This window comes from Tachypleus tridentatus, chromosome 12, assembly GCF_004210375.1.
Source record: "Tachypleus tridentatus isolate NWPU-2018 chromosome 12, ASM421037v1, whole genome shotgun sequence".
Taxonomy (NCBI): domain Eukaryota; kingdom Metazoa; phylum Arthropoda; class Merostomata; order Xiphosura; family Limulidae; genus Tachypleus; species Tachypleus tridentatus.
The window spans coordinates 51,322,112-51,347,078 of NC_134836.1; the positions used below are offsets into that span (position 1 = coordinate 51,322,112).

General features: G+C 36.8%; 1 protein-coding gene and 1 long non-coding RNA gene across 2 annotated transcripts in view; one reads left to right on the top strand and one right to left on the bottom strand.

Annotated features, from left to right (window-relative positions):
- Positions 1-1,941: 1,941 nt before the first annotated feature.
- LOC143233308 (G-protein coupled receptor dmsr-1-like) lies at positions 1,942-24,232 on the bottom strand. Its single transcript, XM_076469439.1, has 2 exons — positions 23,921-24,232; positions 1,942-5,124 (listed from the first exon to the last, which is right to left on the bottom strand). The coding sequence occupies exon 2, from the start codon at positions 4,427-4,429 to the stop codon at positions 3,290-3,292; it is 1,140 nt and encodes a 379-aa protein (XP_076325554.1). The 5' UTR covers positions 4,430-5,124; positions 23,921-24,232; the 3' UTR covers positions 1,942-3,289.
- The window catches only part of LOC143233309 (uncharacterized), a 43,132-nt gene continuing 21,730 nt past the window's right edge, over positions 3,566-24,967 (top strand). The window contains exon 1 of the long non-coding RNA XR_013018093.1: positions 3,566-3,683. This is a non-coding gene — a long non-coding RNA (uncharacterized LOC143233309). The remainder of the gene's footprint in view (positions 3,684-24,967) is intronic.

A 24,967-nucleotide genomic window follows, 5' to 3' on the forward strand; every position in this document is an offset into this window, starting at 1 on the left:
TACGAGTCGCACGCCTTAACACGCTTGGCCATGCCGGGCGCTATTCATTGGTAAAAGAGTAGTCCTCGTGCAGCTTTCCGCGAAATACAAACAAACAATAATATATTATTATTATTATTATTATATTATATTATATTATATTATATTATATTATATTATATTATATTATATTATATTATATTATATTATATTATATTATATTATATTATATTATATTATTATTTGCGACAAACTTCTTTTATTTTAAACGTGTTCATGAATGTAAACAATTGAGAGATTACGCTTTGCATAATTTCTAACTTTATGACTATATAAACAAAAATGAAAGCAAGTATTTCAAGTTTTGTAAAGAAATTAAACTCGTAATTTATAACTCGTGTTTTGTTTTTCATAAAACATGGATCTAATCTTCGAGATAAAAAAAATTACGGATTATTGGATTTTTCTTTTCAGACTTCCAAACTGCTTTCAACAAATTTATCATTATAAATGGTTGCAAAGATATGTTTGTTTCTTATAAGCACACAGCAGAGTTTTGTTACATTTCTGAATCTACTAAAAGACATATAATTATAGTCAACCATCAAATATTTACGACCAGATGGGCACTATATTCTTAACTGATAGAAATTTTAAAGAAATATATCAGGTCAAGCTTCAAGCTAATTCTTAGTGACTACATACAAAATATGTTTTTAATATTTTTTTCTTATCTTACACTATATATATTCTAACAAATCGAATAAACTAAATTCGGTTGAAGTGTCTTTAGTATATTATGCTAAATAAATACATATTTTCGAATGATAGGTGGACAATGTTGTCTGTATTCATGGCAAGATGGGCATATTTTTCAATATTTCAAAGAAAATGAAACGTTCCTAGTCTCTTCGGGTAAACATGAGAATCTTGGGTGAGTTTTTAGTGGAAGGTAGCCAGTCGCGATGGTGTATTCAGTGAAAGGTAGCTCACCGCAGTGGCGTTCGGTGCTAACGAGATGTTAGTACTGTGGTCCTTGGAAACTACAAGAAAAATTTCCATATGATCTGGATGCCAAAACAATCACATGTTATTGCACAGTGGATAAATGTGGAAAGTGAACACTCAGTGTATATGGCATGTGAAATATAACATTATATGTTGCGAGCAACATAAAAATAGTTTCGTGGTAATTTTGTATTATGTTTTAGGTGTGCAAAATGTACTGAACATAATACGATCAAATACAGAGACCAGAATAGTGGATTCTTAGTATATCAAATTCAGTATATTTTCTCTCAGTTAAAATTTAGGAAATAATTCATAATTTTATATCGAACTACAGGGTGGCCCGTAAGTCCTTACCCATCCATATGTTATTATGTTATGTTCAATAATACTAATGATGAGTTGAAGGCAGCTGTTACCGCGGCATTTGGGACAATAACCCCTGATATGTTGAGGAAAATATCTCACTGAACATGACGTCGCATAATATTATGCAGCGAGAATGAGGGACAGCACACAGATATACTGGATACATAAGATATATGGATGGGTAGGGACTTACGGGCCACCCTGTATTATATCTTCATTTTTTTTATATTGCAGTTTTAACTGTTACATAAAATAAATCGCTTCAGAGACTATTTGGACTTGATTTTGCTTTCATTTTGAACAGAAATAAATTCCTGAATGACAGAAATTGAAAACGCATGATTAATTAATGCTACTATGGATTTTCAAATAACCTGTATTGTTATTCTTTTCAGCTGTCTCCGAAAAATAGCGTTAGGGGTAAAATAATGCATATAATATTTGTCTCTAGACTACACCATGCGTTGTTTTATAACGTAAATCAATATAACAGGGCGTGTTTCGTATAAATGTCTCTGAAAAAAAATGTGAAAATTTAGTATAAGTGAAGCAGCTGGGTAGCGAATAAGTGTTGAGACACATTGGTAGACAGTGCAAAGTTTAATATTCAGTGCACGTACAATATTGGGTGATCAAAATCAAAATTAAACACGTTCTATCTTCAAAGAAATACATCATTGGTGGTGCTCTTAATACTTAGAATATATATATATATATTATAACAAGACAAATATTATTGAATATAGAACAAAGAAAGTGATATACATCTTTCAAGATAATATAACAAGATACGTCATCGAACAAAACAAATAATATTTAAATCACTTCACGGAGCTAATTAGTGAATACCCAGTATGTAGTGACATTTAACACTCTGTAACAGACATAAGAGGATTTATAGCCCCAAGCACTGAATTCCGTTACCCCAGTGGTGTAGTCTTATTAAAAAAGAAACATGGACACAGCTACTTTTCAACTGAACCACGAGGCAAGATCCAGTGCATATAAACCCTCTTAGGCTCTGTAACAGTCGTTTACACTAATCTGTGTTCATAACTTATCCACAGACTACCGAAATAAATAAATGTAATTACACACTAATCTGTGCTCATAACTTATCCACCGACTACCGAAATAAATAAATGTAATTACACACTAATCTGTGTTCATAACTTATCCACCGACTACCGAAATAAATAAATGTAATTACACACTAATCTGTGTTCATAACTTATCCACCGACTACCGAAATAAATAAATGTAATTACACACTAATCTGTGTTCATAACTTATCCACCGACTACCGAAATAAATAAATGTAATTACACACTAATCTGTGTTCATAATTTATCCACCGACTACCGAAATAAATAAATGTAATTACACACTAATCTGTGTTCATAACTCATCCACCGACTACCGAAATAAATAAATGTAATTATACTCTAATCTGTGTTCATAACTTATCTATTAACTACCGAAATAAATAAATGTAATTAGCGTGAGATGCAGGAACAGGAAAGAATATTTCTTTAAGAAAACAAAGTTCGTGTTAACATTTTGCTCTATCAGAACATCTTTAGACAATCTACTCTTTGCCACAACAGCATTATGTCTGATGAACTGTAGCCTCAAATGGAAGTCTCTAAGGAAAAGATGACCTTGATCGGAAAGTTAAACAGTCGGTAGTGGCTAGTAGTAACGTCATACATATGGCTGACCAACTTGACCTTTACGGGTTTAAGGTTTCCTTGTTGTTGTTTTTTCAATCTAGGAGGAAGAGTGGACAACGATTTGAGAGTAAGCCTAATCTGAGAGCACGAAAAGTTTCGCTGTAATGAAGATTTGCAATCTACATTTATTCTTGAATAACAATAAGTCGCAAGTTAAGCTCAATACATATTTCACAGCAGCATTTTATTAATATTCACATCTACACACAAGTAGTAGCGAAGGTAGTGGGTTCGTTGGGTACAGACATCCATTTCGACACAATTTTTGGAGTGAAAAGTTCAGCGAAAGTCTTACGAAACAGTCTGCTCATGGAACAATAGAGAACAAAGTTCACACCACTGTTGATCAACGCTAGCATATCCATTACTTCTCCAAAGTTGAGGTACACGTTGAAGAAAAATGGCTTGCCGAGAATACCACTCAACAAGGCGAGGATTCCCGACGGAAACTCGGTAATAAGGAAGAGCAGAAGCACGGCCAGTAGCATCCTGGTAGTTCGGTCCGAGGACTTGTCGCTGCTGGCTCTGTTTTTCAGCCTCTTTTTACGCACATCCGCCTCGTAGAGAACACGGATGAGTCCAACGCTGAGTCCGGTAAGTAGAACGCACGGTACCAGCTTTGTCAAAACGCTAAAGACCCAGAAGTTTGTTTTTTCCAGGAAATGGTTATTTCTGGTGGCAATAGCGCTAAAGTTTACTTTGTACTGTAACGTGTCCTTTTGTTCCTCTGATATGGTAAATGTTAAATACATCGGTATACAAAATAATGCGCACGTCACGTATGTAGAAATGATGGCACATTCTGCTCTAACCATGGTACACCATTTCTTGCTATTGGCAGGGAAACTGACAGCCAAGAACCTCCAGATGGCTAACGTAACCGTCAGCCAGATGGAGATGGTGTGACACACGACAGTAAAATGCGCATGAAAAAGTGTGAAAACGGCCCATGCGTACGAATACTTATCTTCTTGTTGTTGATAAGAATGGATGTGGGTGTGAATGGTAAATGGAACGTAGGACGCCATAACAAACATGTCGGCTACAGCCAAACCCGTTAGTATAGCGTTAGTTGGAGACACCATGTTGTTTCTGGTTAAAACTATGATATTCAAGATGTTTGTCATGATTCCAAAGATACAAATTATGAGACTCAGATATCCATGAATTGGAATGTATCTTGCCTTAAAGGTTTCCAAGTGATCGCCGTAGTAGGGTTTCACGGTTTCTTCATCTGGCTGGCTGGGCCAGGAAAGAGTTTCGTTCGAGTAGACGGTATTGTTAAGGTAAGCCAACAAGTAGATTAAATCGGAAGTATTGATCTGATATGTCATTTCCATCTGTTTGTTTGCATTCACTCACTTGCCATCGACATGAAATTGTTTAATTCAAAGCTACAAAACTGTGATAGATCTGGTTTAGATCACACTCGTTTCAGGAAGAAATATGGTTTCCAGTGAATGTACGCATATTAGTTCGTCTAGATGGTACATTAACACGTTAAACCTGTGAACAGTTCAAAAATACTATGTAGTTCGCTGAGAACAGTTCGTTGAATATGAATAGTCTGAGTTCTTTGTTTAACCTATCAATATTTCTTTGGTTCACTCCTAACAAGATTGAAATAAGTTTGATTAGAAATCCTACCCATGCATCTGTATAAAGGCGTTAAGAAATGTATATATGTTTATCAAATTTACTAACATCCAATGTATTTTGAATTGCGAATACGTCCTTCTCAGCTAAGTTGATTTATTTTGTTTTTTCTCTACTCGCTGCCAAAGCTATACAGCTTCAAACAGCGATGTCCGTCTGGACTACAAAATAATAAAACACACAAATCTTAAAGCAGCGGAAACCTGACATCTCTTTGTTTGTGCTTATCATTTTGAATAGTATTGATAACTAGACGACTTTTATCCTATGATTATCTTGCTTCAGAGCTTCGTCATTGATGACTTTCATGGCTTCATCATCTAACCTTATTACCTCAAGCAGTATCTCGTTGTGGTTACGAACTCGGCTGATTAGGAATCTGCGTAAAAAAAAAACAACATACAGCCATTTCATAAAACCTTTGAATAGAAACATTGTCATATAATATCATCTTATTCACAGGTAAATAAAATTAAAAACAATTTCACGTATAGGCAAATCGCTTCATTGCTTCAGGCAAGAAATAACAGAACTAAGGAACATACAGGATGGATTATGTTTTACGCGTTCTGGTTTGCTCTCTCTCATACCAAAGAGTATTGATTTTTTTGTTAAACTGCTGTAATAGGTAGCTTAATATTTTACCGAATACTTCATTTGAATAAAAGTAAAAGGTTTTCTGTACCCACTAAAATCTATTTGTATTGAATTGAGCTCAAAAACAAATTGTATTGTTTTGAGTACCCTTAAGCAGGACGATAGTTATCAGTTTTTGAATATATATATATATATATTTGCCTTCTCGTGTAACGCGCGAAGTAAATAAAAATACGTTCTTCAAAAGAAGTTTTAGTTGTATTTAAATCACATTAATTAAATAATATTAAATCAATTAATCAAAACTAGCTAATTTTTGCTACTGTTACCATTAAATGGTTTTACCTATTTAACTTACAAAAACTTAAATAACGAGTCAGTCATAGAGTCATTTCTCACTTGAACGCCCCCAGTGGCACAACGGTAAGTATCTGGACTCACAACGTTAGAACCTGGGTTTCGATGCCCGTGGTAGGCAGAGCATAGATAGCTCATTGTGTAGCTTTGTGTTTAATAACAAACAAAAACTAACTTCAAGCATTAAAGCTATTAAAACTGGGCGGATAAAACTATTGATAAAGTGTAAGAATAGCATAGACTTAATACATTTTGTTACCATTAGTATCTTGAATTATTTCTAATTTATCGAAGTAAGTTAAAGAAGTGTGACCCATAATTTGCACAATTACAATAGCACCAGTCTTCTACAAATAAGAATTTTATCACCCTCTTATTAACAGAATTCATGTTCTCTTCAAACTCACTAATATAATTCTATATATATACATCTGGTATTATCTTTCATAAAGATTATACTACGTTTATTTTTAGTGCCATTAATAAGAAATGCGACTATTCGCACGTTAATTACGGGTATGGATTAATGAGTTGCTCTCTACCACAGAAAATACTATAATTTTACGATTTATCATATAAAATGTACTAAGAGTACCAATACAAAATTACAATAAATATCTTATAAACTTGAATGACTGTTTTCGGAAGTTAACGCTCAAAACCTGGTTTCAATACGCTTGGTTGGCACAGCAATACACGTCCGTTGTTAAGCATAACATAATCTTTCAATGTTTGTTTTTTGTCCCTAATTTAACAGTGTAAGACTAGAGGGAAGGCAGCTAGTCTTCGCCACCCACCGCCAACTCTTGGGCTACTCTTTTGCCAACGAATAGTGCGATTGACCGTCACATTACAACGCCCCCACGGCTTATAGGGCGAGCATGTTTGGTGCGACCGGGATTCGAACCCGCGCCTCTCGGATTACGAGTCGAACGCCTTAACCCACCTGGCCATACAGAGCCATCTTTCAATGAACGCAAAAATCTTCACAGCTTATTCAAAACATTTAATGCTGTAATGTATTCCAGTTAAAACATTTAAACTTTAAAGGTTGTATAATGTCGAATTTGTTTGGTTTTTTTTTTTAATCACGCTAAGCTACACGAGAGCTATCTGCGCTAGCCGTCTCTAATTTAGCAGTGTAAAACTAGAGGGAAGGTATCTAGCCATCACTACCTACCGCTACTGTTGGGCTGCTCTTTTACCAAAGAATAGTGTAATTAACCGTATCATTCTAATGCTCACACGGTTGAAAAGGCGAGCATGTTTGGTGTGACGGGTCTCGAACTCGTGACCCTCGGGTTACGAGACGAGCGCTTTAATCACCTGGCCATGCCAGGCCTATTACAGAGCGCCAACTTCTCAAAACATTTAAAGGCTTTGCCATCATATTTATTAGGAACGATTCTAAATAAGTTGCATTATTTTTTGTAATTAATTTCCGTTGCTGTTCCGACATTAATTTTAGTTGTTCTATGAGTCTCTCAAATGTTACAAAGCTAAAATCTGGAGTTCGATTACCAGAGCGTAGATAACTCGTCAAGTGGCTTTCACGCCAAACTAAACGAAACCAATTATACTCTGCTTCTTGAAATAGTAACGCCACTCTTTATAACAGAGCAATAAATCATTGCACGGCCACACTAAGAAATACGTTTGACACGAGAAGTCGCTCTTTTTTATTTTATTAATCTACATACGTATTCCAACAATAAAATGTTTCTATTTTTCGTAAGGATTTGTATCATTGTGTGAATAAAATTTTCATTCGTAACCAGTTTAAGATATATCTCATAAATAAAGTTTGTGTTTCGTTTCTTTGTTCCTGCACATAGATAGCCAGAATTTCGATATGGTAGACTGGAGGGAAGGCACCATGTCAGTAGCACCCAAACCAACTCTTGAGATAATTTTAACTGACTGAAAAGTGAGATTTAACAGACACTTTAACAGTGTATTCGTAGCTTCAAAGCGGAAAGAATGTTTTATGTGAGGGGACACGAACCAAGAATTCTCTGATTCACGACAAGAACAATAATTACTACAAAACTACCAAAATTAATATTGACAACATAAACATAATATGAGCCACACCAAGCAAAACTGTGATCTCATTTAACACTATAAATCTTAACATATTTAGCACAAACGTACAGGTGTTAACATTAGTAACAACCAACTATTTATTCTTATAAAATGTAGACAACAAATCATAACGAACAAATAATTTCCAAAGACGTTATCTTAGTAAACCAATTCAAAGTAATTTTGGTAAGCTTGAGGACTAATAGTGGTAAAATTCGGGAATCGATCCCTGCAATACATACAGCACTGATAACCTATACATAGCTATGGTAATATGAACTGGTGAAATCAGCCGAGCAAAGTCGAAAATATGAAATTTATTTGTGTGATGTTCTATATTCAAAAACTACCGTTTATTAATATGTTTTAACCGTTGTAAAACACAATACGGCCCGGCATGGCCAAGCGTGTTAAGGCGTTTGACTGGTAATCCGAGAGTCGAGAGTTCGAATCCCGATCGCGCCCAACATGCTCGCCCTTTCATCCGTAGGGGCGTTATAATGTGACGTTGGTAAAAGAGTAGCCCAAGAGTTGGTGGTGATGACTAGCTACCTTCCCTCTAGTCTTATACTGCTAAATTAAGGACGGCTGGCGTAGATAGCCCTCAAGTAGCTTTGCGTGAAATTCAAAAAAACAAACGAAACACAATACATAACAATAATAATATTTATTTTAAAGCGCTTAGATTCATTTATAAAAGACGCGTCAAATTCATGCAAGATTTTGTTGTTGCAAGTATCTAGAAAATAAGCAGAATAACTGCTCATGGTTTATCTGCACTAGGTAATATTTGCTCCACTTTTCCCTCAGTTGTCACGCCTTGCAAGCCTGTAATCGTTTTAACAGTAAGTGAAGTTCAAACACGTAGCTCTCAACGTTCATAGCAAACAAAGCGTGAGAGTCATCAGGTGAAAACAAAATTCTAACATTTATTATAAGCTACTGTTCACAATGATGTTTCTTTTTTTTTTTTTGTAGTTCAATAGCAGAACGTTTATTTCTTATTAAAACTTCACTTTTAAACACTTGTGTATAAAAGCCTCAGCTTAATTATTTTAATCCAATTTTAGCTTTTCAAAAAATTCTTAACACTTAAACGTGTTTTTTAAACTCGTAAACTGAGTTTATAGTGCTGTATAAAATAAAACAAGGAGGTAAACCAGTAACGTAAACGAAATTATGTCATAAAAATATTCTTATCTTAAGTGTTTACAACATAATGAAATTCAATTCAAATGGTAATTTTTGCAAATAAATATATGAATTGTGGTTCTATAAAACTAGGAGAACAAATTTGAATTATTCAGAATTAAAATGCTGAAAAAAAAAGATTTATTTAAATTTTTTTTTGTTATAACCACAATGTTACACAATATACTATCTGTTTTTTGAAAACCACGCGAATATGCGAACCCAATATTTAGCGTTATGAGCCCTAAATGCATAGCTAAGCTCCTGGAGGGCTGTGTATAAAGGAAATGCTCAAACGAAAAACATCTGACAGCCAACTGAAAGACGTCACAGTCACATGAAGCCACTACTTCTAGTTACAGCATGTCTTTAGCCAGTAGAGTTCGATCAACTGACTTAAATATATTCTTAGTTTTTCCGTGAACTCATTGACTGTAATGGAGGATTGTTTTATAAGTTTGTTTTTGTTTTGTTTTGAATTTCGCGCAAAGCTACTCGAGGGCTATCTGCGCTAGCCGTCCCTAATTTAGCAGTGTAAGACTAGAGGGAAGGCAGCTAGTCATCACCACCAACCGTTAACTCTTGGGCTACTCTTTTACCAACGAATAGCGGTAATGATCGTCCCTTTATAACAACCCCACAGCTGAAAGAGCGAGCATATTTGGTGTGACGAGGATTCGAACCCGCGACCCTCAGATAAAAAAATCACAGACTTTTCAAACATTTGAGTTTGTGTGTTTAGAATTAAGCTCAAAGCTACACTACTGGTTTTCTGTGCCCAGCACACCACGGGTATGGAAACCCGATTTCTAGCGTTCTAAGTCCTCACAACGTAAATGTTGTGCCAGTTTGGGTAGGGGGTATACATCTTAGAAAAACTGTTATAAAGAACTGGTTTTATTAACTGTGTATTGTTCGTACGTTATAAGCATAACGAAATAAAACATGCGTACATAATGTTTTTTTTTTTTTTCGACATCAAAATTAATCTTGGAGAAATCTTGTAGAACATTTTTTTGTTTTATTTTTGCTAGAGCAGTATAATTGTCGTCAATTGCATTTGACATAGTACTATAGTATTAGAATAATTATATCTTTTAACACTATATTTTTATTTGGATTATCAGGCCGGCTGGGATAAAACAGTATTAATAAGAAAACTACGTAACGTTTATAATTTTGGCGTAATTTAAGTGAGAGACAAAAAGGACAGACAAATTATGAAATACGTAACGAATTATTACTTTACAAATAAAGTCTGCAGAGAATAATTTATCTGCATCACTGTTCAGTTGTAAAATATCATTGGTACAGCGGTAAGTCTATGGATTTACAACGCTAAAATCAGGGGTTCGATTCCTCTCGGTGGACTCAACAGATAGTCCGATATGGCTTTTCTATAAGAAAACACAGACACACACACACACACACAAGACTGGTGTGTCTAGAATTTGTTCACTGGTAGTTTTCAAGCTTTTAATCTTGAAAATAAATCCTGCTTCGGCATGGCCAGTTGGGTGAGGCACTCGACTCGTAATCCGATGGTCGCAGCTTCGAATCCCCGTCACACCAAACATGCTTGCCCTTTCAGCCGTGGGACCGTTATAATTCGACGGTCAATCCCAGTATTCGTTGGTGAAAAAGTAGCCCAAGAATTGACGGTGGGTAGTGATGACAAGCTGCCTTCCCTCTAGTCTTACACTGCTAAATTAGGGACTGCTAGCGCAGATAGCCCTCGTGTAACTTTGCGCGAAATTAAAAACAAACAATAAATCCTATATTCAAGTTTTGGACTCGTGGAAAATAAACAACTGGAGGCTATTACCAACCATGTTAAGCATGTTGAATCTCTCGCGGAATTCAATATGTTTATAGCTCAATGCGCCATTTCAAAAGACCTGAGTTTGAAGAAATATTGACTTATATCCGTTGAATGAGATTTATGGAGCGTCATATTTTTTCTAACTAAATATTTTAAATTCACATTTGTCGAAAATCATTTAATGAGATAAAGTGAGGATTTCTTTATCCAATATTTTGCTTTTATACGTGCCAATACAATAAGGCAAAAACAGTAGAATTAGAATTTTGTTTTCACAGGTTTTAGTTGTGTTTTGTTTTGAATTAAGCACAAAGCTACACACTGCTCTCTCCATCACGGGTATCGAAACCCGGTTTTTAGCGTTGTAAGTCCGCAGACATACTGCTGAGCCACTGTGGTGGGGGCTGCAGGTGTTAATACTTTTACACAAAAAATGCAGTTTTCGCAACAGCCCTATGGAGATTCCATTCGCTACACGACAGACTGAGGAGGAAATAGATTTACTTGCTACGTCTACACAAAAGTTGACGATGTTTATTGGTTAATAACTTTTGACACTGAGAACATGCAACATAAATAAAACTTTATATATATGTTTCAAAAAAATCTAATTAACACGAATGATTTTATCCATTATGTTACTGTCCACAGAAATATATAATAAGACATTAATACAAATGTCTAGAATGTTTCCATGTTTAAAAGTAAGCCACCGAGGGGCAAAACCAGAAATAATTCCTTCTTCAGCCAAATGTTATATGTGAAATAAAAAAGCAAACTGTCGTATTTTTAACTTAACAAACACGAACATTTATATATATATATATATGAATGTATTACAATATAAATGAATAAATACTAATGGTTGGAGCACTCGTCTTTCAATCTGATGGGGTCATCGCTAGTACAGTGGCAAGTCTACAGAGTTACAACGCTAAAATCAGGGGTTCGATTCCCTTCAGTGGATCAGGCAGATAGCCTGATGTGGCTTTACTATAAATAAACACAAACAAATATGTACAATCAATCTGAAGGTCGCGAAATTAAAGCCAGTCATATAACACACTTTTTTTCTCAGCAGTTAGGGCGTCATAATGTGATATTCAATCCTACTTGTCGTTTGTAAAGGGTAGCACATATGTTGATGGTAGATGGTGTAGACCAGATGTCCTCCTTCAAGTCTATCCCTTGAAAATTGGGGACTCGAGTAGCTTTGCGCGCAAATCAACAGAAGCACACATTGGTTGGCATAAAATATATCAAAAATATTTGTAAAACACCTGTAATGAAGTTAGTTTGTCACGTTTTTTTGATAAATCATCTGGTGGTTTCTGTAGTCTTGCCATTATTTACAATCAAAGAAAACAGAGATGGTCGTGGATTTGGTTTCATTTAAATACCACGCAGGGCTACTTGAGGGCTATCTGCGCTAGCCGTCCCTAATTTAGCAATGTAAAAGCAGAGGGAAGGCAACTAGTCATCACCACCCACTGTCAACTCTTGGGCTACTGTTTTACCAACGAATAGTGGAATTAATCATCACATTATAACATCCTAACAGCTAATAGGGCGAGCATGTTTGGTGCGACGGGGACTCGAACCCGCCACCCTCGAATTAGGAGTCAAGTGTTTTAATCACCTGGCTATGCCAGGCCAGATGGCTGTGAAGCCACGTTCACACAGTTGCCAAATCATTTAGGAATAATCTCATGATCGAAGTCTTGATGGAAATGATGAAAAACTTGAAAGCAACAAAGAATAAAGAAACAGTTAATTTGAATTATCTATCAATGTATAGCTGAATACTGTGTTGATGAAAGTAAATATAACGTACATTGGACAATGTTCATATTAATAAATGATTACAAGCATTCGTCGAAGAGAAGCGCGAACGCAACTATTATCAGCTGCATAGTATATGGATTTACAACGCTAAAATCAGGGGTTTGAATACCCTCAGGGAACTCAGCAGACAACCAGATGCAGCTTTACTATAACAAAACATACACATACATCAGAGGCATTACGCCGAATATAAACTGTTTTTGAGTGGTTTTTGTTTTGTTTTTAATTTCACGCAAAGCAGCTCAATGACTATCTGCGCTAGCCGTCCCTAATTTAGCAGTGTAAGACAGCTAGTCAAATCTTGGGCTACTCTTTTACCAACGAATAGTGGGATTGACTGTAACGTTATAACGCCCCCACGGCTGAAAGGGCGAACATATTTGATGCGATAGAGATTTGAACCCGCGACCCTCAGATTAGGAGTCAAATGCCTTAATCCACCTGGCCATGTCGGGGCTGAGCGGTTTAGATAAATATTAATTGTAACCATTGTATGAAGGAGTACCAAATCATTAATTAATCAGTTGTTTCCATATTATACTCTTTGAAAATTAAAATATGGTTTCGGCCGTATATGAGCTGTCGACATTAAAACTTACCAGTGATTTTAAAACTCCAGAATTTCTCGAGCCCGGGAAAATTGATTGAGTCTCTTGCTCAAACTTCGTGCTCTTTGATGTCGGTGGCACATCTAAAGACTACTAACGTTAAAATCGGGTTTCAATATCTGCGATAAATACAGCACAGATGTTTTGTTTGTTTGTTTTGGAATTTCGCACAAAGCTACTCGAGGGCTATCTGTGCTAGCCGTCCCTAATTTAGCAGTGTAAGACTAGAGGGAAGGCAGCTAGTCATCACCACCCACCGCCAACTATTGGGCTACTCTTTTACTAACGAATAGTGGGATTGACCGTAACATTATAACGCTCCCACGGCTGAAAGGGCGAGCATGTTTGGCGTGACGGGATTTCGAACCAGCGATTCTCAGATTACGAATCGAGTGCTTTAACCATCTGGTCCTGCCACAAGCGAGTACTTACGAATAAGCTGTAACAAAATTATTTAGTTTAGCGCGACGCGGGCGCGAACCCGCGACCCTCGGATTTCGAGTCGCACGCCTTACGCGCTTGGCCATGCCGGGCCATCAGCACAGATGTATGGTTGTTTTTACGTTTAATAAACAAACAAATAAACTTCGAGCTTCATTAAGATGCTTTATTTATTTGAGCAAAATCACATCTTCTGTGTTCACCGCGAAGGATCGAACTCCGGATTTCAGTTTGTACCTTAAAATTACCGCCGACCCACCGAGGTACCATTAAAATGCATTCTTCACTGAGCAAAAATTAAAACTTGTACATAAACTGTCATATTGGAAAAGGCCTACCATCTCGCCAATTTAATAAGTATACAAAACCGCTACTTTCGCAGTTAAGTGACAAAGCCAAGAACTAATGCAGGACATGAAATATTGATCATTGCTCTCCTTTAAATTCCCCCCAGTTCAATGTATCGGGGTTTTGATAGAGGATATCATTACTTACAGACGGCTGTAGATATGACCCGAGAGTGAAATTTTGTTTTACTCAATAAACAAGGAAATGAATTTTGTCTCATAAATGGCTGTAGAAGACACAACAGCTCCCACTGCCACCATTAGTGTATGCAAATATGTACGAGCCAACGTGACTCTGGAGTCAACTACCTCGCGTGCTGGATTCCAATCTGGATGAACGTTTTTATGATTTTGTTTTTAGGTTATCATAACAGAAGCTAGAAGCTACTTGTATTTTTCCTTTTCAGTCTTACAATTGCCTAAATAAAATTGTTTTAAATAGTTAGATGAAAGGTTTATTTAACTATGTTATGCAAGACTGTTGCACATTATACATGGAAACATTCTCAAAAATGTTGAACATTATTTAAGGAAATATTGCACAATGTTTTACACATTCACTTAGGCAGAGACAGACGAGATTGTGTGTGACAAGTCGGCGTTATCTAATGCGATAAAATCCTCGGGAAAGACTTACACTATAACGCCCTCACGGCTGGAAGGGTGAGCATGCTTGATGTCGGGATTCTAACCCGCGAAACGCAGATTGCTAGTCGAGTGCTTCAACCACCAGGCGATCATAATAAACAGAAGTTCTGATACGAACCAACAATATGAATTTAAGACGACATTTTCAATTAATAGAAAACCAACATAAGAATCTTTCTTCTACATAGTAATAATAATATAATATATGATCGCTAATTAAGTCTCATTGTATTCTCTAATAAGAAAATACATATGATGAAATAAAGTTTATTTATTTATTAGCCCAGGAATGATAAAAAAAATGTTTACCTCTAACTAACTTCCTAGATAGATATTTTCTCTATCCTTGACCATCTAAGAAACCACCATGGAAAAGTAAAGAAAACAACTCTTAAATATTAAATAATTGGTAAATCGACGACAAATCCAGATAGAAATAATTATACGTTACCTAATTTTAGGTGTTGTTATTAACCATAACTAATCGTAACCAGAAGATTATATTTTTAAATTAAACATTTAGAATACGTCATTTTCATAAAATTATTAGCCATATCAGAGAATGGAGCTTTTCATGAAGTTCCGGCATAAAATTCTCAGCCATAGAGAATATGTAGCTTTTCATGATGTCCCGGCATAAAATTCTCAGCCATATCAGAGAATGGAGCTTTTAATGTTGTCCCAGCTTAAAATCCTCAGCCATATCAGAGAATGGAGCTTTTCACGATGTCCCAGCTTAAAATTCTCAGCCATAGAGAATATGAAGCTTTTCATGATGTCCCGGCATAAAATTCTCAGCCATATCAGAGAATAGAGCTTTTCATGATGTCCCGGCATAAAATTCTCAGCCATAGAGAATATGAAGCTTTTCATGATGTCCCGGCATAAAATTCTCAGCCATATCAGAGAATGGAGCTTTTAATGTTGTCCCAGCTTAAAATCCTCAGCCATATCAGAGAATGGAGCTTTTCACGATGTCCCAGCTTAAAATTCTCAGCCATAGAGAAATGGAGTTTTTCATGATGTCCCGGCATAAAATTCTCAGCCATATCAGAGAATGGAGCTTTTCATGATGTCCCGGCATAAAATTCTCAGCCATAGAGAATATGAAGCTTTTCATGATGTCCCGGCATAAAATTCTCAGCCATATCAGAGAATGGAGCTTTTCATGATGTCCCAGCTTAAAATTCTCAGCCATATCAGAGAATGGAGCTTTTCACGATGTCCCAGCTTAAAATTCTCAGCTATATCAGGGAATGGAGCTTTTCACGATGTCCCAGCTTAAAATTCTCAGCTATATCAGAAAATGGAGCTTTTCACGATGTCCCAGCTTAAAATTCTCAACTATATCAGAGAATGGAGATTTTCATGATGTCCCAGCTTAAAATTCTCAGCCATATCAGAGAATGGAGCTTTTCATGATGTTCCGGCATTTCTCAGCCACATGCTTTTCATGATGTCATAAAATTCTCAGCTATAAATGATGTACCGGCATAAAATTCTCAGCCATATCAGAGAATGGAGCTTTTCATGATGTCCCAGCTTAAAATCCTCAGCCATATCAGAGAATGGAGCTTTTGTGATGTCCCGGCATAAAATTCTCACACATAGAGAATATGGAGCTTTTCACGATGTCCCAGTGTTTACATATAAAATCTATTTCTAACGCGTTTTAAAAAACTACTAATAATCACTTAAGACAACATTATAAAAAATACCTACTTTTTCAAACACTATGACTAAAACCTTTTTCTGCTTGTCCCCAATAGTGACCCGACATGACCAGGTGGTTAATGCACTCGCCTCGTAATCCGAGATTTGTGGGTTCGAATCTCTGTCACACCAAATATGCTTGCCCTTTCAGTCGTGGGGGCGTTATAATGTGACGATCAGTCCCACTATTCGTTGGAAAAAGAGTAGCCCAAGAGCTGGCGGTGGGTGGTGATGACTAGCTACCTTCCCTCTAGTCTTACACTGCAAACGTAGGAACGGCTAGCGTAGACAGCTCTCGTGCATTTTTGTGCGAAATTCAAAACAAACCAAACCTTAATAGTGGGTTCGAATTTCTGTCCCATTCTACAAAACATGTATACCCTTTCAGCCGTTATTGTGTTATAATGTGGCGGTCAATCCAACGATTCATTGATAAAAGAGTTGATGACTGGATGTCTTCCCTCTAAACTTTCACTGTTAACTTTATGACGGCTAGCGAAGATAGCCGTGGTGTAGCTTTGCACAAAATTCAAACAGTATTTTGTACGTAATTAATGGTTCAAATAAGATTTAAAAAAGGGTTAGATACGAAATATTTACCATAATCCAGAATCCATCTCGGATATCAACTTTCCAAGAAACAGAAAAAGGTGTGATTCCAACAAATACACCTATGGTTGTTAACCAGTTGAGAATTTACATCCTTATAGATGTAAATTTAGAACAAATTGGGCTACATTCGCGAGTTTAAATTTGAAATGAACATTAGGTTGCTTCTGAAAACTTATTTTTATCGTTTGTAAGATTAAAAGTGTATTATTAACGTAGCTTTGTACACAGTATATTTTTTTGTGGTTTTTTTTAACCTAAGCAATGGTGTGCACATTTATTAAAATATCTCAACATTGTCATTTTATGAAATTTAAAAATAAATAACTTGTTAATATTTTAATTAATAGTGCAGGACTTATTACAAAAGTAATAGAGAATAATATTGTTTTAAGCTTATTTAACGGAACTATTTATGATTGCCACTTTTGATATGATAATAGCCAAGCATCTTTGTGATATATTGTCTATTTTATTGAACTTTTCTGGTGTAATTTAACTAGAATTTTCTTGAAGTTATGTCCAAAGTCTTTCTTAAGCACAGTTGTTGCTCATTCCATTCGCTGAATTAGTCTCTTTGTTTGGCTGCAAGGATTTGTCGCTAGCACTCCTCCCAAAAGACCTCATTGCTTGGCTGCAAGGGTTTGTCGCTAGCACTCCTCCCAAAAGACCTCATTGCTTGGCTGCAAGGGCTTTGTCGCTAACACTCCTCCCAAAAGACCTCACTGCTTGGCTGCAAGGGCTAACACTCCTCCCAAACGACCTCACTGCTCGGCTAAGGGCTTTGTCTCTTCCCAAACGAACTGCTTGGCTGCAAGGGCTTTGTCGCTCACTCCCAAACGACCTCACTGCTTGGCTGCAAGGGCTTTGTCGCTAACACTCCTCCCAAACGACCTCACTGCTTGGCTGCAAGGGCTTTGTCGCTAACACTCCTCCCAAACGACCTCACTGCTTGGCTGCAAGGGCTTTGTCGCTAACACTCCTCCCAAACGACCTCAGTTCTTGGCTGCAAGGGCTTTGTCGCTAACACTCCTCCCAAACGACCACAGTTCTTGGCTGCAAGGGCTTTGTTGCTAACACTCCTCCCAAACGACCACAGTTCTTGGCTGCAAGGGCTTTGTTGCTAACACTCCTCCCAAACGACCACAGTTCTTGGCTGCAAGGGCTTTGTTGCTAACACTCCTCCCAAAAGACCACAGTTCGTGGCTTTAAGGGCTTTGTTACTAACATTATTCCCAAAAGGCCACAGTTCATGGTTTAAGGGCTTTGTTGCTAACACTCCTCCCAAAATACCACAGTTCTTGGCTTTAAGGGCTTTGTTACTAAAACTCTTCCCAAAAGGCCACAGTTCTTGCGATTATTGTCATTTTTGAAACTTTCTGTGCCTGACTTCTTTCTTTATGTTTTTCCTTCTTTTTTTCATGGAAGTGTTTTTAACATATCTAACATTTCTTTTCTGATCCCCTGCCTAGCTTAATTTTATGAAGGGTGTTCACTTGTATCTGTCCAACGTTTACGTTAAAGTATTTAAGAAACAGTCAAACTTTCCTTTTGCAGTTTTCTGAAGGTCTGGCTATCATCAGGTAAATATTTTGAGTCTATCAAGTGATTAAACTGAGAATACAACCAACTATATTAACAGAAATGGATAATGCTATTGAAATAGAAAAAATGTAAACAACTCCTATATACCTTCATTCTTTTTGTTGTTATTTTTGTCGAATTTAGGGCAAAACTAATCCAAGATATATGCGTAACGAATTTCCTAATTTTGAAATAATACCTTAAGGGAAAGCTAGCTTGTCAAAAGTACTCGTCTTCAACTTGAGGGCTACTTGAAACGAACAAGGGGATTTGATTGTCACTCTTATAACGTAACCATGACCTAAACGAGCAAAGGGAGATTTGTTGTCGAGAAAACACACTTGTAGAGAAATGTATATGTAAAAACGGCTCGTTTGGGTTGATAATTTTTTTTTTACGATGACCGTGGAAGGTCAAAACGTTGTTCACTCATATACGTTGAAAAAAAAATTCTGAACCCAAACGAGCCGTTTTTACATATATATATATATATATTTGTTTTTGTTGTTTTCGCGGCACTGAGACGCAAATTACTTTCCAAACACACAGTTCGGCACACTGACAGTTGAGCCACGTTCAACCCACGTCTATATGTATCTGCATGAAATGTTATAATCTCAATTTTTTGTCAATGATGAGTGAAACACAGATTAAAGGCAATCATGTGTGTTTGTTTTTGTTGTTTTTTTAATTTCGCGTAAAGTCACACGAGAGATAGCTGCGCTAGCCTTTTCCATTTTCACAGCGTAAGAATAGTCATCACCGCCAATTCTTGGGCTACTCTTTTAACAACGAATAATGGAACTGACGGTCACATTATAACGTCCCTGCAGCTGAAAGAGCGAGCGTGTTTGGTGTGAACAGGATTTGAATCTGCAACACTCAAATTACGAGTCGAGCTTTCTAACCACTTAACCATGCCATACTAATCACATGTGATATGTTGCACTGTTTGATATTTAGATTAGACATCTAATTTGAAATCGATTAAACATAGTAAATTCACAGATGGAAAAAAGTCAAAATTTTAATATACTCTTCAAAAAATGAAACGCAAAAGGGATATTTTTGTTATTTTAAAGAGAAATATATGTAATAACGTTACAAGCTCAGAGTATGTGATGTTACACGTGTTAAGGCCAAAATTGTCAGACCAAAATGACAATAAAAGTTGTGCACTTTGAAAACGGAGGAAAACATCGGATTTTTCGCCAAAACACATGCGTTTCCAATAAATTTGTTTGAGAGATCTGCATGTTCTGCAAATGCAACATGTGCAAAATCCCTATAAAAGTGACGGGTTCTCGGTTTTCATAGCTCAGTGTTAAGCCACTGACACGCAATACAGTTACGCCAAGACTGACTGAAGCACAACGCAACAACGCCATTGGTTGCTTGGAAGCAGGCGAATCTCGATCAGATGTTGCCAGAGCTGTGAATGTCCACCCAAGCACCATCACAAGGCTATGGAATCGTCACCAACAACATGGATCAACTTGTGACCGTTCACGATCTGGCAGACCTCGTGTGACCACGCCCGCACAAGATCGCAACATCCGGTTACGTCACCTTCGGGATAGGACCACCACTGCGACGTCTACTGCCTCAACCATACCAGGGCTGAGTAGGATTTCCGATCAGATCGTACGCAACCGTCGACGAGATTCTTAGGCCCCATGTGCAACCCATCATGGTGAACGTCAACGACGTTTTTTCAACATGACAACGACCGTCCTCACACAGCCCGACTCACCACTGTCTTCTTGAGACACCACAACATCAACGCTCTTCCCTGGCCCTCCAGATCACCAGATTTAAACCCCATCGAACATCTTTGGGAGGAGTTGGACCGACGTCTGCGACGGCGACAACCTCAACCGCAGACTCAACCTCAGCTTGCAGCAGCTTTGCAGGCTGAATGGACAGTCATTCCACAGGATGTGATTCGTCATCTCATCGCTTCCATGGGTAGGAGATACCAAGCAGTTATTGTTGCTCACGGGGGGGGGCATACTCGTTATTGACGTTAAACTTCAACTAGTGAGCGTGGACTTCGCCTTTGCAGACTTTGGATGTTCAGCAGTGAATGTGCAAAGTTTCACACATGTCATACAGAACTACCCGGAATAACCTTGTTAACAATATGTCTCAAATTTTGCCTTTTGCGTTTCTTTTTTTGAAAAGCATATTTTGAATGCGTGTGTTTGTGTGTTTTTCTTATAGCAAAGCCACATCGGGCTATCTGCTGAACCCACCGAGGGGAAACGAGCCCTTGACTTTAGCGTTGTAAATCCGTACTAGCGGGAGGCTAATATTTTGAACCTCCTTCTAATATCTGACATTAAGATGTTTTGTTCGAACGAGTCAAGGCATCAGGAACAGTGGAGAGTTATTTTCTTTCTTTTTTGCTTGATTTCGCACAAAGATACACGATGGTTAGGTGAGCTAGCCGTCCTTAATTTAGCAGCAATAGGCTAGAGGGAAAATAACAAGTCATCATGAGGTACCTCCAGCTCTTTTTTGAACGAAAATTTATATTGACCGTCACATTGTACCTCTTTCCCCCAAAACACATACACATCTGAAAGGTCGAGCATGTTCAGGTGACGGAATTGGAAATTGCATCTTACAGGTTGCGAGTAAAGTGACCTAATCATCAGGCTCTAAGAGGCCTTTGAAGTGTTCTGATAAACGTGCAAACAAGGTTTATGCAGTTGCCATTACTAACAATTTTATTACGACAGATCTAGAATAATTTGGGGAAAATATAACAAATACTAAAGTATACGTTCGATAACCGAGGTTTCATAGTGTTTAATACCAAGACCGACGTGTATGAAACAACTAGTACACTTTGTGTAAAAAGTTAATCATTCAAAAGAAATTTATACTATTTGTATTGTTTGTTTGTTTTGAATTTCGCGCAAAGCTACACGAGGGCTATCTCCGCTAGCCGTTCTTTAATTTTCAGTGTAAGACTAGAGGGAAGATAGCAAGTCATCACTACCCCACCGTTAGCTCTTGGGCTACTCTTTTACTAACGTATAGTGGGATTGACCGTCACATTATAACGCTTCCATGGCTGAAAGGGGGAGCATGTTTTGTGTAACGGGAATTCGAACCTTTGGCTCTCGGATTACGTCAGTTTATAACTGGCCGGGTGTTAAATGGCAAATAAGATGCCCAAGTGAAACGTGAACACGAATCAAAATTATATTTTCACTTAGATCCACTTAACTTATGGATAAGTGTAATGATATTCTGTGTCAACTTTCAAATGTTCGAGTTAAATTTTTTATTGGCAGATGTTTAGTTTAACTTTGAATCTGATGGGACTATTCATTGTCATAAAGATTAGTATTTGATTACAGCGAGAGTTGTTGAACTATGGACCACAAGAAAGTGTCGGGAAGGTCATAGAAAATACGCAAAACTCACAATACGGTTACGATACTCATTGTCTATATGTTCGTTGAACGAAGTAGTTCTCGTACGGGGTACGTAATATTCGAAGGGACTTTGTGCTAAGACATTTTGGCAACCAATAGCCTTTAGCTTGAGGAACAGAAAATGAATTATGGGATACGCTAGACATGAAGAAAACATATGTTCCTAATTTAGGAACTGAACGTAGCAAAACACGATTTCTTGAGATCAATTTTGTTCGAGACGACAGTTTTATTACCTATATTTAACACCCCTGGAAAGATGCACTTTCCTCAAACACCTAACGCTACTGATATTGGAAAACAACAACAAAAAACTTAGATAAGAAATGCACGCATTCGTTAGATACGATTAAAAAAGAGAAACTTTGCGACAAAGTTTTGAATAAAAAGAAGAATTACAGATAAAATACTGACACGAACATTTATAGATGTAAAAAGGGTAACGTAAAGAAAGCAGGCAAAAGGGCTATGGTTTGGTTTGTTTTGAACTTCGCGCAAAGCTACACGAGGGCTATCTCCACTAGCCGTCCTTAATTTAGCACTCTAAGACTAGAGGGAAGGTAGCTAGTCACTACCACCCACCGCCAACTCTTGGGCCACTTTTACCAACGAATAGCGGGATTGACCGTCACTTTATAACGCCCCCACGGCTGAAAGGGCATGTTTGGTGCGACGGGAATCGAACCAGCGACCCTCCAATTACGAGTCGAACGCCTTAACTCACCTGGCCATGCCGGGCCTAGGGTTATGGAAGAACGGATATAACCGGATTAATGGGATTCGTGTTGTGGATGTTCTGTCTATACTTGTTATTATAAGTCTATATATTACAATTTATCAGTATTGCTTGAGATTTCAAACTATTTTTAACGTATATACAAAATGTGTATGTGTAATAACGTTCTAAAACAATACAGTAATTTATTCCGCTATGTGAACGTCAATTTCCACATTCAGGTATTTTTTTAGTCATAAAAGCTGACTTATCTAACAACTAGGAAGCTCCATTTTACTGTTTGAGCATTTGTACCTAGTTTTTCTGTTAAAATAGTTCGTTATTGTTTTTTCCATAACTATTATCCAGCGGCACAAAAATCTCTACGTGTTTAGATCCAATTATTATTTTTAATACTATTACTGCACACAAAGTTCATTGTTTTATTTCACAGCTATTGCTCAGCGTTACAAAATCTATTCGTGTTTTGATCCAATTATTATTTTAAATACTATTACTGCACACAAAGTTCATTGTTTTATTTCACAGCTATTGCTCAGCGTTACAAAATCTCTTCGTGTTTAGATCCAATTATTATTTTAAATACTATTACTGCACACAAAGTTCATTGTTTTATTTCACAGCTATTGCTCAGCGTTACAAAATCTCTACGTGTTTAGATCCAATTATTATTTTTAATACTATTAGTGCATACAGAATTCATAGTTTTATTCCATATACATTGCTCAGCGTTACAAAAACTACACGTTTAGAGACATAATTATTTTTTCCAATACTGAGTTCCCCGTTTAAGGAAATCCTTTTGAAAACAAAACTAAACGAATAAAACTTCTTTAAATGACAATCTGAAAGGCGTAAATAACAAATAAGCTTTATTTAAATAATTGTATGTGAAAACGCACATTAGTTTTCATATTTTAAATAAATCTAATTTTGTCTATTCAGGTTTATATAAAACTATAGTGCAATAACCGCTACATAAGTTTTGAATATAGTCTTACAACGAAAAAAAAACGCACTTAATACAAGAAATGAATACATTCAAAACAAACTGAACACAAGTTATTGGTTACCAAGAACCATTGTCATCTTATATATACACTTAACATATGTGAAAACTTTCGAAAATGCTGGAAAGCTTACCTCACTGGATTTGATTCCTTTTCAACTTTAATTAAGAAACTGGATCCTACGTACAAAGCTGTGAAGCCCAATAGTTTCTTATAAGTTACGTTATGCAGTGACAAATAAATAGAAGCAAGACAGTTTTGAGTAAGAAGCTTCGTAGAGAGTAAGCAACCCGAAACTTTTGAAAGGTAATCACTAGGTTTAAGTTTTGAAAGGAAAGCTCTTGGTTCTTTCTTCTCTATACTTACACAGCCGGAAAGTCGGAAAACGGGTTCTTCTCGGTATCAGGACTTGAAGTAACTGGTCGCGGACTTCTTTCTAACGGTGTATTTAGACCGGTTAAGGATCTTTATCACATGTGCGCAGAGCTGTTTTGTCCAACCAATCACAGCTCTATAACGCCAAGCCACCTGTTACCTCTTACAGCTTGCAATCAATCACTACTTTACGGAAGCGCCGCTCGACGATAACTAAATGGAACAGACGAAAGTCGTTGTTAAAAAAATAAATAAATGTATATTTTAAAATAATTTAACTAAATTGGCAGGATGTCATTATGATAATTGTAACGAATTTCTAAACTAAAGAAATAATAGATGCAAACGCACGAGTGTTTTATTCTGTAAGGCAAGTCGCTTTGGTCTTGTTCCGGGATCGTGTAGCTACTATTTACAAAATTGTTTTGAACATTTAATAGTTTGGGCAGCAGAGAGAGGATATGCCACTGAAAGACATGTACAAAGTGTGTTACATCAAATCCTGGTCTAAAGTAAACTAATGGATTTTCAAAGGGTAAACGCTTAAAAATAGAAACAAATACTTTGGAAACTTCTCAATGTCTTCAAACGACTCGGCCTTCCTTTCCTTGCCACAGAAGAAAGATCAAGAAAAAGAATCGATTCGTTTGGTTTAGCTACCAGTAAGCTATTTTCGTCTCTGTAACCATATGTTTAAATATTACGGATTACCGGACAAATTATACTTAGTAACGGGTGAAACAATACCTCCTGTGTACAGAATTACCCACATTGGACCTTATTGTCTCTATGTTTACCTTATTGT